At 42.9% G+C, this 15,452-nt stretch overlaps 1 protein-coding gene and 1 long non-coding RNA gene across 3 annotated transcripts in view; one reads left to right on the forward strand and one right to left on the reverse strand.

Annotated features, from left to right (window-relative positions):
• LOC106732361 (uncharacterized) overlaps positions 1–15,452 on the forward strand; it is a 116,149-nt gene that overhangs the window by 27,903 nt on the left and 72,794 nt on the right. The window lies entirely within an intron of this gene.
• MSANTD1 (Myb/SANT DNA binding domain containing 1) overlaps positions 1–15,452 on the reverse strand; it is a 32,512-nt gene that overhangs the window by 8,490 nt on the left and 8,570 nt on the right. Inside the window, exon 3 of the mRNA XM_025187341.2 lies at positions 5,464–5,748. Coding sequence (XP_025043126.1) covers positions 5,464–5,748 — 285 coding nt within the window. The remainder of the gene's footprint in view (positions 1–5,463; positions 5,749–15,452) is intronic.

The following is a 15,452-nucleotide window of genomic DNA, read 5'->3' on the forward strand; positions in this document are numbered from 1 at the left end:
AGGGTGATTAAAGTCGCCCATGAGAACCAGGGTCTGCAATCTGGAAGCTTCTCTCAGTTGTCCAAAGAAAGCTTTGTCTACCTCATCCGCCTGATCCGGCGGTCTATAGCAGACACCAACCACAACATCACCCCTGTTGCTTCCACCTCTAAATTTAACCCATAGACTCTCAACAGTCTTTTCTCCCTCTAAGTACTGGAGCTCTGAGCAATCATACTGCTCTCTTACATACAATGCAACTCCTCCTCCTTTTCTCCCCTGTCTGTTCTTCCTCTTAGGAGCGAATCCCTTACCACCACCACCCGTCTTTTGGGGGTGATGGCTGTTGAACCCCTATCCCTAGGACTGCGCATACCATGCCTTCCGGTAGATGGTGTTCCCTTCTGAATTCTTTCCTGAGAGGTCCCTGCCAAAGCATTCTCCACTGCAGTGCCTGTGGAGCGAGCCTGAAAGCGGTTACTTACGTCTACAGGAATGGGGGATACCTGAGTTGGCCGCCTTCTCCTTCTAGAGGTTACATGCTACCCAGTTTTTTTCCTTGTCCTGTACTGCCCTGACTGGCTCTTCAGCCTACTGTGGCTGCAGGATTAAACGCTGCCTTCTATCGAGGAAGTCTTAATCCTCTCTGATAGAACGTAGGATCAATATTTGGGCCTCCAGTCCTCTAATTTTTTCTTCCAAAATGGTGACCAGCTTGTATTGCCTTCTTTCTTCTGGAAGGAAGATAAACATGGCACATGCTGTGTAGGTAACAACAGCAGAGCTATCACCATCCATATCTGCCTTCCTTTTGAGAGATTCCTCAGTTGTTATTCAATGCCTCCCTGAAGGTAAGGAATGTAGTGAAAAGATGTTAAAAATGACGAGTGTATCTCACCCCCATCCCAACTCCCTCTCCAAACTCCCTGTTAACAGCTCCTGTTCGCAAGCTCCCTGGTCGCTGACTCACTCTTTTATAAAGCTCTGGACTGCCTGATACTCAGGGGGAGAGGCTAAGGCTCAACCAATGAGCAGAGGTTTCTAGATTTCAAACCCTGATTAGAAGCTCACAGCTGATGAGAAGCTCACATACACAACTATGACATAGTTGGTATCACAGAGACTTGGTGGGATAATACACACTATTTGAATATTGGTATAGAGAGATACAGCTTGCTCAGTAAGGATAGGTGGGGGGAAAAGGGAGGAGGTGTTGCCTTGTATATTAAAAATGAATACACTTGGACTGAGGTGGAGATAAACATAGAAGACAGACTTGTTGAGAGTCTCTGGGTTAGGTTAAAAGAGGTAAAAAACAAGGGTGATGCCATGCTAGGGGTCTACTGCAGACCACCTTCCCAAGCAGACGAGCTGAACGAGGCTTTTTTTAAACAACTAACAAAATCATCTAAAGCACAGGCTTTGGTGGTGATGGGGGACTTCAACTATCTAGACCTATATTGGGAAACTAACGCAGCAGGGCGCAGGTTATCCAATAAATTCTTGGACTGCATTAGAGACAATTTTTTACTTCAGAAGGTTGAGAAAGTTACTAGGGGGAAGCTGTTCTAGATTTGATTTTAACAAGTAGGGAAGAACTGGTTGAAAATTTGAAAGTGGAAGGCAGCTTGCGTGAAAGTGACCATGAGATCATAGACCTCATGATTCTAAGGGATGGTAGAAGGGAGAACAGTAAAAGAGAGACAATGGATTTCAGGGAGGCAGATTTTAGTAAACTCAGAGATCTGGTAAGTAAGGTCCCATAGGAAGCAAGACTAAGAGCAAAAACAACTGAAGAGAGTTGGCAGTTTTTCAAAGGGACATTATTAAGGGCCCAAAAGCAAGGTATTCTGCTGCATAGGAAAGATTAGAAGTATGACAGGAGACCACCTTGCATCAACTTGGAGAGCTTATGTGATCTAAAAATCAAAAAGTGGAAACTAGGTCAAATTACAAAGGATGAATATAAGCAAACACCACAGGCATGCAGGGGCAAGATTAGAAAGGCAAAGGCACAAAAAGAGCCAAATCTAGCTAGAGCCATAAAGGGTAACAAGAAAATATTCTACAAGTATATTAAGAACTAGAGGAAGACCAAGAGTAGGCCATTGCTCAGTGAAGAGGGAGAAACAATAACAGGAAACTTGGAAATGGCAGATGTGCTCAATGACTTCTTTGATTCGGTTTTCACCAAGATGATGGATGGTGACGGGATGCCTAACATAGTGAATGCTAGAAGAAATAGGGTTGGTTTAGAAGTTAAAATAAAAGAACAGTCGTGCTAGAAGGGCATAACAAGTGGGATTCCACAGGGGGTCTGTTTTGGAACCGGTTTTGTTCAATATCTTCATCAGTGATTTAGATGATGGCATAGAGAGTGTGCTTATTAAGTTTGCAGATGATACCAGGCTGGGAAGGATTGCAAGTGCTTTGGAGGATAGGGTCATAATTCAAAATGATCTGGAAAAACTAGAGATGATTTTGGGATGCACTAACTGGAGTGTTGTGAGTAAGATACAAGAAGTCATTCTTCCACTCTACTCTGTGCTGATTAGGCTTCAATTGGAGAATTGTGTCCAGTTCTGGCCAGCACACTTCAAGAAATATGTGGAGAAATTGGAGACATTTACCTGCATGGTAAATGGCCCCTCAAATGGTTACATCCAAAGAGGAAAACCAAAATGATGGATGCCAGTTTGAAGGGATGGGAGTTCATACACCCAATACATAGTACAAAATTAGTGGTTGGGATACTGCTTGTGAGTCAATTAAATGGTCTACATGTCTTTACTCAAAGAAAAAGAAACTATTACTAACTAGAGTGGTGTTCTTTGAGTTGTGAGTCACCCTCTATCCCTTCTGCACTGGAGAAGAGTTTCAAAGTGTTTGGTGAAAAGGAACTGAGGGAGGGGCAGAGTGGCACCACTCCATGTAGCCAAAGGAAGAACTATGGCCACAGGGTGTGAGCATTGTCCTTTTATGGGTATGGCTTGGTCAATTTCTCCTGCTCTAGTGCACTACACATAAATACACTTTAGCGTAATACATGTTGCGTCACATCTCAAAGAACCATAGTTACAGTAAGTCACCATTTTTTCCTGACTCCTTTCTTCTCACATAGCTGCATCTTTTACATTATGCTCTTATAACCCACCCAGAAATACTTCTAGGCTACGTCTACACTGCAGGCTTTTTGCACAAGAGTGGCTGTTCTTGCACAAAAACTTGCAGAGCATCTACACTGCAAGCGCGTTCTTGTGCAAGTAAATTTACAGTAAAGCGTCGGAAAACAGGGCTTCTTCCAGAAGAGTTATTCCTAACCCTACGAGGAATAAGCCCTCTTGCACAAGAGTTCTTCCACAAGAAGGCAGTGTAGATGGGCAATATGAATTTCTTGCGCAAGAAACCCCTATGGCTAAAATGGCCATCAGAGCTTTCTTGCGCAAGAGAGTGTCCACACTGCCATGGACGCTCTTGCGCAAAAGCACATCTTTTGCACAAAAGCACATGGCAGTGTGGACGTGCTCTTGTGGAAGACTTTTTTCACAAGAACTGTTCCGCAAAACAGTTCTTGTACAAGAAGCCTGCAGTGTAGACGTAGCCCTAGTGCAAAATGAGGTTCATTTTACTCCAGATGCGAAGGGCTGTAATACCTATCGCAAGTATCCTTTTAGCTGCTGGCAGTCCAAACTTCCTGCAGTTTTTCCTCAAGGAAGATGAATAAATACCTCAAATCTTTTTAACAAAATTATTGTTTATGTTAGCAAAAACTCTAGTGATTGCATTTACAGATGTGCTTGCAGATGTTCGTAGATGTGTTTGCAGAAACAATGAATTTTACGTTATTAAAGAATATTTGTAGAAATCAATTTTTGAGTTTTCAAAAGAAATGACACTAAGAGTTACATTGATCCAGTCAAGAAAGTTTGAAGAACAGGCATCAAATACTTAAAATGAATTGCTAATTGTACAAGAATGATTTGTGAGTTGATACATGAATGTAGCCCAAAAGTTGTTCACAGAGATTACTCTGTAAATAGGAAATACATTTAAAATCCTCAACTGCTCAGGGACAGCTATACTCATTGAACGAAGTAGTCTCAACTCTAATCACTCAACTCCCAAATCACTCAAATGCAGGCCTGAAAGCCCATTACTCCAGATCAGTTTGTGTGGTTTTAATTCTAGTTCAGCAGTTAGTTTCACAATTGCATGAGTGACTTCTAATTTCACAGTTATGCATAAAATCTTCGTATTACACAGACTCATAGTAAGGATCTTCAGGATGAACATAATATTTTCTTTTGACAGAAGATTGCAATCAATTCTTTTTTTGCCATGTTTTGGTGATGAAAACTGAGAGCAGTGAAGTCTGAAATGTGTGTCATGTCTACAATACTGCTGTAGGCTGAAATCATTCTGTCTAGGGAACTCAAATGTTAACAACAGAAAAGCATGTTTACATTCCTCATATTAACTGTCACTTGAAAGAACTGCCATTCTAAATTCTATTTAATTTAATTATATTTAATAGTGGCTGAAATGCACATTACAAGATGCTTGTTAGAAAACTGAAAAATATCTGACAAAAATCTACAGAAATATTTTATTTGCATTTTTGAGGCATTCTCTCTGTCTTGTGTGTGTCTCTGTTTCTCACACACACACTTTAATAATAGTTGACTCTATTGAAATTTCATATGCATATTAAGTGTAATAGCAATGGCTAGAGCAGCGATAAGGAACCTCATGCCCAGGGGCCAGATGAGGCCCCCAGCTTGCCTGGATCCAGCCCCTGAGACTCAGGGCTCCTCTCCAGCATTGGGGAACCTGCAGTGGTGCTCCAGTATCCCCAGCGCACATAAAATCTACCAATCTGTGCCCCTCTAGACTCTGGTGTGTAGGGTGAAGGTGGGAAGCGTCTTTCTCCTTCTTAGTGGGGGGTGGGTAGGGGAGGAAGTGGGGAGCACAGCAGTCAGTGTTTGTTTTGGCTTTGTTTGTTATGGGTGGGTTTGTTTGGTTTGTTGCTTCTCACTTGTGTGTGGTCCCCAACTGATTTTTCTGTGGGTCAGTAGCCCCCAGCCCAAAAAAAGCTCCCCACTTCCGAGCTAGAGCAAGGGAAAATGCAGCTAAGAAACATGTTCTACTTCCCACATTATTCTACATATGCACTGCAATACTAGCATGGGCCTCTTCTACCCTGGGAGAAATGTTATACAGCTCATAAGCAGAGGAACCCATGCTACATTTTGACAATATAGTGTGGTGGTTTGCAGTGCTGACCTCCTCCACGGACAAAACCAAACAAAACTAAAACTCTTAGTCTAACTGTTTAGGTTAAAGACCAGCAAACTCATCTCACTTGTGACATAAAAAAAGTCCTGGCAAGAGTGGTTAATGTAAACATTCTAGAGTTTTCCAGTTATACAACAGAACTAGTCTAATGTGTGAAATATGAGAAAGAAATTTTTTTAAAAAATCCACCTCAACTTATAAGAAAGTAAGCTTGATGAGCTCTCTGAATGTTCATCTTCAAAACACTCTTCCCTTCCTTCATATGTAAACTGGTTATATGGCAAGTATAGAGGTGTAGACTTAGCTGATGGAGACTGCGAAGCCTCAGTCTGTGATGTAGAAGGGCCTGGTTGCTGACTTTCATGCATTTTCACATCACTGTGGTCTGTTACTTTAGACAGGATCCTATCAATGGTTTTGTAATAAGGCCAGTCAGGTGCGACGGTTTCACTATCAGTCATGCATTTTAATTTCCTGTAAAGGCATACAACAGAAAGGTCTGATAACACAGAAACAAACATTTTAGACACATCTTAAACCTCTATCTCAAATAATCTGTTTTAGTCACAAAAGATAACTCTGCTCGTTTGACAGGCAAACTGAAAATCGTTAAAAGTAATAAAATTAGATAGCAGTTTTTGGCATTTATTCGCAAGTGAGAGAATGAGTTTATTTTAATGATTTTGTCCAGTGGTAAAAAGATGCATATGTACTCCAACTTGAGTTCAATTCCAGTGTTGAAAAATAGTAGCTTCCGCTAGTAAACAGAACCCATTTAAATAATTTAATAATGAATACGTTTGTTAGAGCAGTACTAGTTGCCCCCCTTACAAAATGCTTAATCTGATTAGGGTTTAAAACAGCATATTTTAATAAAGGGTAGGGAGAGTATTCACCCCACCCCACCCCATCCCCACCCCTAGTAAATGAAATTAGAATTGACCAACTGTGTCATAGGCTTTATGCTAGTAACAGCTAATGGAAATTCTTCCTTAGGTCAAGGGGACCTGAAGATGCCAGAAAGTTCTGAATAGCTATGATGATCATCACATCAAGCTTTACTATATGGGTGTGTCTAGACTACAGGGATTTTTCGAAAAAAGTGGCCTTTTTTCGAAAAATCTTTACCTGCATCTAGACTGCCGCTGCGTTCTGTTGACAGTAAATCAAAAAAACGCAGCAGTTTTGTCGACTGTTGAAAACCTCATTTTATGAGGAATAATGCCTTTGTAATGCAAAGGCGCTATGTAATGCAAACTGTGCTTTTTTGAAAGAGAGCATCCAGACTGCCTGGGTGCTGTCTTATGAAAAAGCCACTTTTTCGAAAGTATCTTTTGAAAAAGCCTCTTTTTAAAAAGACGTGTAGTCTAGACATAGCCTATGTCTCAATTGTATGTGCTGTATCCATATTCTCAGTCTTTATAATGGACTTAATGTTGATATTTACATTTTCCTAATTATGTACTTTTAATTTTTGTTGTACAGAAAACCTTTTGCTTTAATTATTTTTTGTTTCAGTTAAGACAGAAATCAGAGAGAGAGAGAATATTTCCTTCACTTGGACTAGTACATTTAAAGTTGAGAAACTGATTGGAAGTTCAAAAAGCAGGAATGCTTGTTTCCTCTTCCAATCTGTTAAAAAAGCCAGGTGGGAGAAAGGATTTACTAATTCTAAAAATGTGAAGGATAGGAGGCCAAATTTTTAAGATTTAAAGATGCAGATATCTATTTAAATGATTTTTCAAAACTACTTGTGCTCATTATATGATAAATTCCCATTGATTTCAAAGGGAATCAGACACCTACCTCAGTTAGGCACTTTTGGAAACCCCACTTACCATCTATTTACACATAGCCAAATACCTTTGAATATTTGGCCTATGGTGACCAGAACTAACCTGTATAATCACTAAATACACTTAATACTTTGTTCAGTAAATCAGTTGGCTTTACATAGAAGCGTAAAATCATAGGACTGCAAGGGTGTGTCTAGACTACAGGGTTTTTTCAAAAAAAGTGGCCTTTTTTTTAAAAAAAAAATTCCCCTGCGTCTAGACTGCTGCCATGTTCTTTGAAAGTAAATCAAAAGAACGTGGCAGGTTTTTCGACCGCAGAAAACCTCATTATACAAGGAGGAATGCCTTTTTTTGAAAGTGCTCTTCGAAAAAAGGCGCTATGTAATGCAAACTATGCTTTTTCGAAAGAGCATCCAGACTGCCTGGGTGCTCTCTTTCGAAAAAGTGGCTTGCTTTTTCAAAAGTACTGGTTGTAGTCTAGATGGTCTTTTTCAAAAGAGGCTTTTTCAAAAGTATCTTTCAAAAAAGCCTCTTTTGAAAGAGGCTTGCAGTCTAGACATAGCCCAAGGAACTTCAGGAGGTCTTGTAGTCCAATCCCCTGCACTCAAGTCTGGATTAAGTACTTTTAGACCAGTGGTCTCCAACCTTTTTACACCCAAGATCACTTTTTAAATCTTAGAACAAGTAAAGATCTACTGCCCCATCCTTCCCCCAGACCTCACCCCTTCCTTGAAGCCCCTCCCTCTCTATTCTCCTCCTCTCCATCACTTGCTATTCCCAGCCCTTATACACTCTACAATGTCACTTTTTTTTTCCAATTCTTATGTAGGAAGAGTTTTTCCAATATTTGGCCTGTCTAGACTGGACCAAATGTTAGAAAACCCCCTTCTTTTGGAATCCCACTTATTCCTCATGGAACGAGGAATATAGGGGTTACCGAAAAAGCATGTTTGCTCTTCCACTAAAAAAAGCAGATGAACAAATGCATCCCTGTTTGCAGAAGAGTTTTTCCAGGATATCTCTGGAATCCTGGAAAAACTGCAATCTAGCCATAAGCTCACTGGGTTGAGACAGGATGTGTGGGCTCTGGGGTGGGAATGTGGGATTTGGTTGTGGGAAGGGGTAAGAGGTGCAAGCTCTGGGAGGAAATTTGGATGCAGGAGAAGATGGAGAAGGGGATGCTGGCTCGGGAAGGGAGCTCCAGGCCAGGGAGTGTTGGAGTCAGATGGAGGGCTGTGGTACTAAGCAGGCCACAGGCTTATGGCTGTGAGGGTGCAAGAATTTGGGTTGAAGTATGTGAGGGGCTCAAGGCAGTTGGTTCCAGTGTATGATAGGCTCAGATATAGGCTCAGATATCCGGGTGCAGGAGTGTTACAATGCTGCAGCCAGATGGGGGCTTGTCCCCAATTGGGGTTTGTTGGCCAGGCTTCATTTTTAAATAAAATACTATGTGAAACACAAAAAGTTTCTTCATTGTCTTTATTTATGAGAAGGGCAGGGAACCTGTTTTGAGTCAGGGGTCACTGACCCACAGAAAAGTCAGTTGGGGCCACACAAGGGAGATGCAAAAAATAAAATAAAAATTCCTCCCAAAACCTCCCCAAGCCTCACTAATGTGGCCCCAACTGTGCTGGTGGGAGCAGGGGACATGGTACTGGGGAAGAGTGCTAGTGGGTGCTAGTGTGGGGGCAGGGTTCTGCAGCAGGGGACAGGGTGCAAATGGGGAACAGGAGAGAGGGGACAGGGTGCCAGGGGGAGCCATCAAGGTGCAGTGGGGGCAGGAGTTCCCTGCACCAGCCTCCTTCCAGGACTCTCCTCCTCCTCCACCCCGCAGAGGAGGGAAGCCCCCGCGGGCGCCTCCTCCGGGGCCAGCTCCCCTTCCCACACAGGAGGGAAGCTCCTTTCCCCCCCGCAAGTTTTGGCACGCCACAGACCTGAGCCAGCACACTTTCCGGAACCCCTGGAAGTGGTGTACAGCTGCAGGACTTGCATCCACCCCACAGGAAGCCAGCACTACCTCCATTGTTGCTGGAGGTAGGTAGTGGGGCTTCTCAGGTGGAGAGAAATGGGGGGGGCCCCGAACACCTTGCGATCGACTGGTTGAGCCCTTGCAATCGACCAGTCGATCACGATCGACCGGTTGGTGACCATGGTTCTAGACTATCTCTGACAGGTGTTTATCTAACCTGCTCTCTCTCAAATGACTGATTCCAAGTCTACACTAAAAGGGAAGGTCAAATCAAATACACAATTTGAGCTATGTTAATTACGTAGCTGGAGTCAATGTACCTTATTTCGAGTTTTCCTGCCATCACTTCCCTTACTCCTTGCAGAAACAAGAGTATCGGATGCAGATGGGGGTGCCCTCTGAGTTCAATTTTACGAGTCTTAACTAGACTCCCTAAATTGAACTCCGGAAGAGCGATTGCAGCAGTGTTGATCTTCCATTTAGTGAAGACATGGCCTAAGATTCCACAACCTCTGTAGGCAATTTATTCCAGTGCTTAACCACCCCGAGAGGAAGATTTTTCAGAATGTCAAATCTTAAACCACCCTTGTTGCAATTTAATCCCATTGCTTTCTGCCCTGTCCTCAGAAATTAAAGAGAATATTTTTTCTCCCTTCTCTTTATAACAACCTTTTATGTATTTGAAAACTCTCTTCTCCACACTTAAACCCAATTTTTTCAGTCTTCCCCTGTGGGTCCTGTTTTCTAGCCCTTTAATCATTTTTGTTTATCTTCTCAGGACTTTCTTCAATTTGTCTACATCTTTCCTGAAATGTGGCACCTAGAACTGAAAACAATGCTCTGGTTCAGGCCTAATCAGCACAAAGTAGAGCAAAAGAATTACTTCCTGTGTCTTGCTTACTACACTCCTGCTAATACATAGCAGAATGATGTTTGCTTTTTTGCAGGTTTTACACTGTTGACTCCCATGTAGCTTGTGATGTGCAGTACTGTTTCCTAGGAAGTAATTTCCTGTTTTATACCTGAGAAATTGATTTGTTCCTTCCTGAGTGGAGTACCTTGCATTCATTAGTCCTTATTGAATTTCATCATATTTACTTCAGGCTAACATGAAAAATATGTTTCCAGTACATTTAATGTTGCTTAACTTAAAACAAAAATAGTTTTAAAATGCTGCTTTTGTATATGTTAATGGAATTCCAAGCTTGTTTTGTCAAATAGGGTTGCCAGGTGTCTGGTATTGACCCGGACAGTCCGGTATTTTCAACTCCTGTCCGATTAAAAAAATTTCAAAAAATACCAGACACCTAAAATGTCCAGTATGTTCTGGTTTTTTTCCCCTGCCAAGAGGCAAAAATACCGTACACCTAGCGCAACCCTACATACACTCGGCAACTGGGTGCAGCCCCCGGCTTCCCCCCCGGACCTCCTGCTTACCTGGTTCCTCAGGGAAGTTGTGTTCTGGCTTGATCAAGAAAAAAAATGGCCGCTGGCAAAAAGCCTAAAGACCAAGAGGAAGCAATGCCTTCCCTGGGTCTTAATGCTCAACCTCTCCCGTGTTCCTATCCCTATTCTGACTCTGCATGCACTGAAAGGGGCCATGTTGTTTTAATGCTGGGTTTTTTTTGTTCAGCAACTTTGGTCTCCCCTCTTCCCCCCCCAAACAGATTTTGTTCCCCAGTGTTTTTTTGGGGGGGTGGGGCGTGTTCAGTATTTTTGGTTAAACCATCTGGCAACCCTTTTGTCAAATAGAAAAAGCAGTTTCCAACTTCTGGAAAGGAAATAGGAAAATAACTGAGTTTGGATAGTTGGAGTACACTACAACACATTTTTTCCTGGGTCCGTCTACTTGTGGACAGATATAACACCCCTTGCTTAAGCTGCCACTAGGACCATTGGAGGAAAATAAACTTTAAGAGCATGATAATAATGCTGACAGACAGTGGTGTGAATGTGGAAAAATTGTTCTTCATTTCCAATGGCCAGGGTGAAGTGACAATTACTGGTGGGAGGGAAGTTAAGAACAACAAATTAGTTTTGGTTTTTAAATAGTAGAATTCTTTGTATTTTCAAGATCTGATGAGCTTTTCCAGCTACAGTGAGCTGCATATTATAGCAATGCATAGCAAAGCCTGCACAACAGAGTCTGTATAATTTTTTTCTATGTACTCAACGTTTTAATTTCATACATACTTTGCAAATTGCTGCTGTGATTTCACAATCAGATCAGATAATTGACAACAATGTTATAGGATGGCTTTTTTGTTAGACAATATCTATAGGACTGACACTTAATTATTAACTTAATACCAAATAATTTACTTAGTTATCATTCTTTTATTGCAAAGTACTTTTCTTCCATTGCCATACTATGATAGGTACACACTGTACACCTTTACACACTTCACAAGGATTTCTTCATGCCAGTGATAGCAGCCGAATTCTGTGTATTGGCAAGGACTAAATAACATGCTCAGATTTCATTGTTTTAATGCAGAACATCTCAAATTGTATTGTCAATACACTCTCAATCTGATCATTAAATAAAAACTATAACGTTAATTAAAATGTGGGGTCTTGGTGGGAGCTGCTGTTTCTTGAACTTTGAAGTCTACATTTGGAACACTGGGCTCTCTCTCACTGAGTAGAAGTTTTTTTTTGCCAGCTACTGCTCTGCTTTCAGATTTCATCAGCCTCTTTGTCTCTACCACAGTATTCAAATTACTTCCTTTGTACCACAGTCATCCGTTATTATGATTTTGAATTAAATCCTCAAATCCTTACTCCAGCAAGATTCCTACTAAAGAGAGGAGTTTTGTTTGAGTAAATATGTCAGGATTTTATTTCTATGCTTAAATTCAGCTGGGCAACCTTTTCCCTCTTATTTTTATGCAGAACTCTCACATTTTTTGAGAAAATCCATAGATTTGTCTATCTGCTGCTAGACGATGCTATTATTCAGAACTAGATAGGTTTCTGTACACTCCTCTAGTTCTAAATACAGTGTGTGGATTTTTGTCTTGCCCCCATTGCTGCTTACTTCAGCAATAGACTGAGAATATTGATCCCCACTGAAAACAGCAGGAGCACTTAGCTGACTTAAAAGGGACAACAATGAACTGAAGGAGTCTGGACTCTGGAGTGGTGAAAGACAAAGGGATGATACAGAGGGGAGAGGAAAAGATAGGGAGGGGAAATTCAGAACCTAGGGTGTGAGAGCACAGCAAGATAAAGGCAAGCCAAAGGGCATATTAGGGGTGAGAATAGCATTTTATTGCAGATCTGCCTCACAAAAGCTTTCTGAAAAAAATGATCAACAGTGAAATAGCTAAAAATGTTAGCATTAAATGGTCAACACCAGTTTTGGCATACACTCTTCTCATTTTAGAATCTTTTGCTGGGATTGGAAGTGAAGTGTGAATAGAAGAGTGGACCAGCTGAGGCCTCTCACCTCTATCAGACTAAATTTATCCTTAATGTAACTCAAGTATGAATTTAGCTCACTGTTCTCCAATTTATTGATTCAACATAGGATCAAATTATTGTAAGGTTTCCTTTCAATTAAAGGCAAGATATTTTTTAAATGAAACATTATATTTTATTGAAATGGATAGGACCAAAGTAATGCTAGTACAGTGTATTATCAAATATCTAGTTTGTCTAATCCAGTGGTAGGCCACCTGCAGCCCACAGACCACACACAAACCAAGAAACATTTGTTTACGTGGAATGTCCACAGACATAGCACCTTGCAGTTCCCGGTGGCCACAGTTCACCGTTCCCAGTCAGTGAGAGCTGCAGGAAGTGGCACAGGCTACAGGGAGGTGCTAGCCACTGTTTCTTGTAGTGCCCATTGGCTAGGAACAGTGATCTGCAGCCAGTGGGAGCTGTGGGGGGCCATGCCAGCGGGCGCTCAATGTAAAGAAACTGTCTCATGGCCCGCCAGTGGATTACCATGATGGGTCACATGTAGCTGCCAGGCCACAGGTTGCCCACCACTGGCAAGAGGAAGTAGGGGAGTGATAGGCCCCATGAATAAGGTTCAGATTTTGTCATGGATATTTTTAGTAAAAATTATGGCCAGATCATGGAAAATAAACAAAAATTCAAGAAAGCCCATGATCTGTTGTTGATTTTTACTTAAAGATATCCCTGACCAAATGGGGAGGGCAGAGGGTCAAGCAGCTGGGGGCTATGGTTTTCCCCTTATCACTCCCTACCCCCACAGTGGCTGGGAGCTCTGGGTCCCCTTGCCACCCACTGAGTGGGAGCTCCAGGCCCCTCACTCTGGAGTCTCCCTGCTACCCAGCAGCTGGGAGCTGCTGATGGGCTGAACACAAGCAGCAGGTGCAAACTGCAAGGCTGCCTCCAGCCCTTCTCAGAAATGTCATGGAGGTTTCTAGAAGTCATGGATTCCATGACCCCTCTGACATAATTATAGCCTTGTCCATGAAACAGAAAGAAGTTAACCTAGTATCTGCCTCTTGAAAAAAGACAAGGTATCAGGCACTTGTTCTACCTAATATAGCAAATAGGGGGGAGCCACAAGCTATATTGAAGAGGAGGTAATGGGGCGTGGGAGAGTTGGAGGCCTAGTGAAAGAACTGTGTGTGTTTTGATGTTTATTTTAGGGAAATATTGGTCCTTAGTGAAACTTTAGTGTGGGTTTTTGTTTGGCCTTTTTCCTCTGCTAAAAGAAAGGGCCAACAAGAAATCCAGATCCTGAGAGCGACAGTCCCGAGGGTCAACAAAGAAAGGCCAAGAATCTAAGTCAGTCTACTAACAGAGCAGGTAGGCAAATGAGTGAGTCAGGAGCCAAGGATCTCATCCTTCATGTGAGCTGGTGCAGCCTGAACCAGCGTAGAGTAGAACTCAGGGGATAGCAGCAGCTGGAAGCTAGAACCAGAGGGATCAGAAAAGCAGTCCACAAGGCAGAGCTGAGCTGGAGGCAGAGCTGCAACACTGAGCTAGAGCTGGGCTGGCAATGGAACAGCAGCAGCAGCACGGAGTCAGAGAAGGCAGGATGAAGCTGGAGCTAGAGTAGTCCAGAGCCAGGAGCAGCACAGACCAGCTATGCTGACTGGGACCCAGAGCTGGAGAGCAAATGCCCTGTATGAACAAATAACACTGGAGCTGAGTGTGGTGAGCAGCTGGGAAGAGTGGCGGAGGGACCCTGGGCAGAGGGCCCAATTCAAGGAGACATTATTAAACAGGTCTTGCAGGCTGGATTTGAAGGGAGATCATGACCCTGAGGGACGGACCAATGCTGGAGAGAAAGGGTTCCTGCCAGTTAGAGACTGAGGCAATTGCCAGAGTAGAGGCCTGTCCTACAGTGTCGCTGTAGCACAGCCAGGGCCTGGGACATGTGAGGAATAGACAGTGCACTTTCCTTATGTCCTACAGACTGTTATTTGTGGTTCTCTCATGCCCATAGAGCAGGATGGGCAAGGTAACGGCCACTCTGGAGAGAGTATTCCAGACACCCAAGACCCTGTCCTACGGGTTATGATGAAACTGGGGATTAAGCCTCCCTGGAATCTTAAACCCAACTTTATTGGTGTTATGAGAACTCCACCACATGGAATAGTGGAAGAGGAATCCCCAAGGTTATGTCTACACTACAGCGTTATTTCGAAATATCTTATTTTGAAATAGTTAATTCAAAATAAGTTATTTTGAAATAACGCATCTACAGACAAAATGCATTTTGAAATAGCATTTTGCTATTTCGAAATAGTGCATCCACGCTGAGTGGACACTGCATTGCATTTAAGGCAGGCTGGAACCAGGTACGGCAGGGAATCTGGTCAGGACTTACTTTGTGTGGCTGCTGCCTGAGGCTATATGAGGTCTGTGTTTAAAAGAACCCCCCCAGATAGCCGGTTCTCAGCTTTCCTTGCTTGCTTGCCTACCTCGATGAGGGACAGCAAAGCATTTTGTCTCTGCGTGCTCTGGTTGCCCTCACTCAGGACAGCACAGCACTCTGCAACATGGAGCCACAGCTGCCCCTGGGCACTTTGGTGCTTCTCATGGACGTGTTGCTGAAACCTGGCTGCACTTTCTGCAGGCTGCCATCCCGGAGGTCCATCGGGAGGCTGTCAATATCCAGGAGGCCCTGCAGAAGAGCTTCCACCCCGAGGAGCACTAAGACCCTCCCTGGTCTGCCCCACTCGGGACTTGTGCCTCATTCCTCCCTCACGTCCTTCCACTTACCCCTCCCTAACTTCCCTTCCTGATGTAAAATAAAATACATGTATTTTCATGAACACCAACTCTTTATTTAACAAAATTGGGGTGGGGAGAATAAAATTCTGGTGAGACTGGGGAAAGGAGGCAGGAGAGGAGAGAAGAGAGGAGAGGGGAAAACCTGGGAGGAGGGAGCTGGAAGGGGGAAGCAAGGGGAAGAACGGGGA

The sequence above is a fragment of the Pelodiscus sinensis genome, chromosome 5 (genome assembly GCF_049634645.1).
Source record: "Pelodiscus sinensis isolate JC-2024 chromosome 5, ASM4963464v1, whole genome shotgun sequence".
NCBI classification, from domain to species: Eukaryota; Metazoa; Chordata; order Testudines; family Trionychidae; genus Pelodiscus; species Pelodiscus sinensis.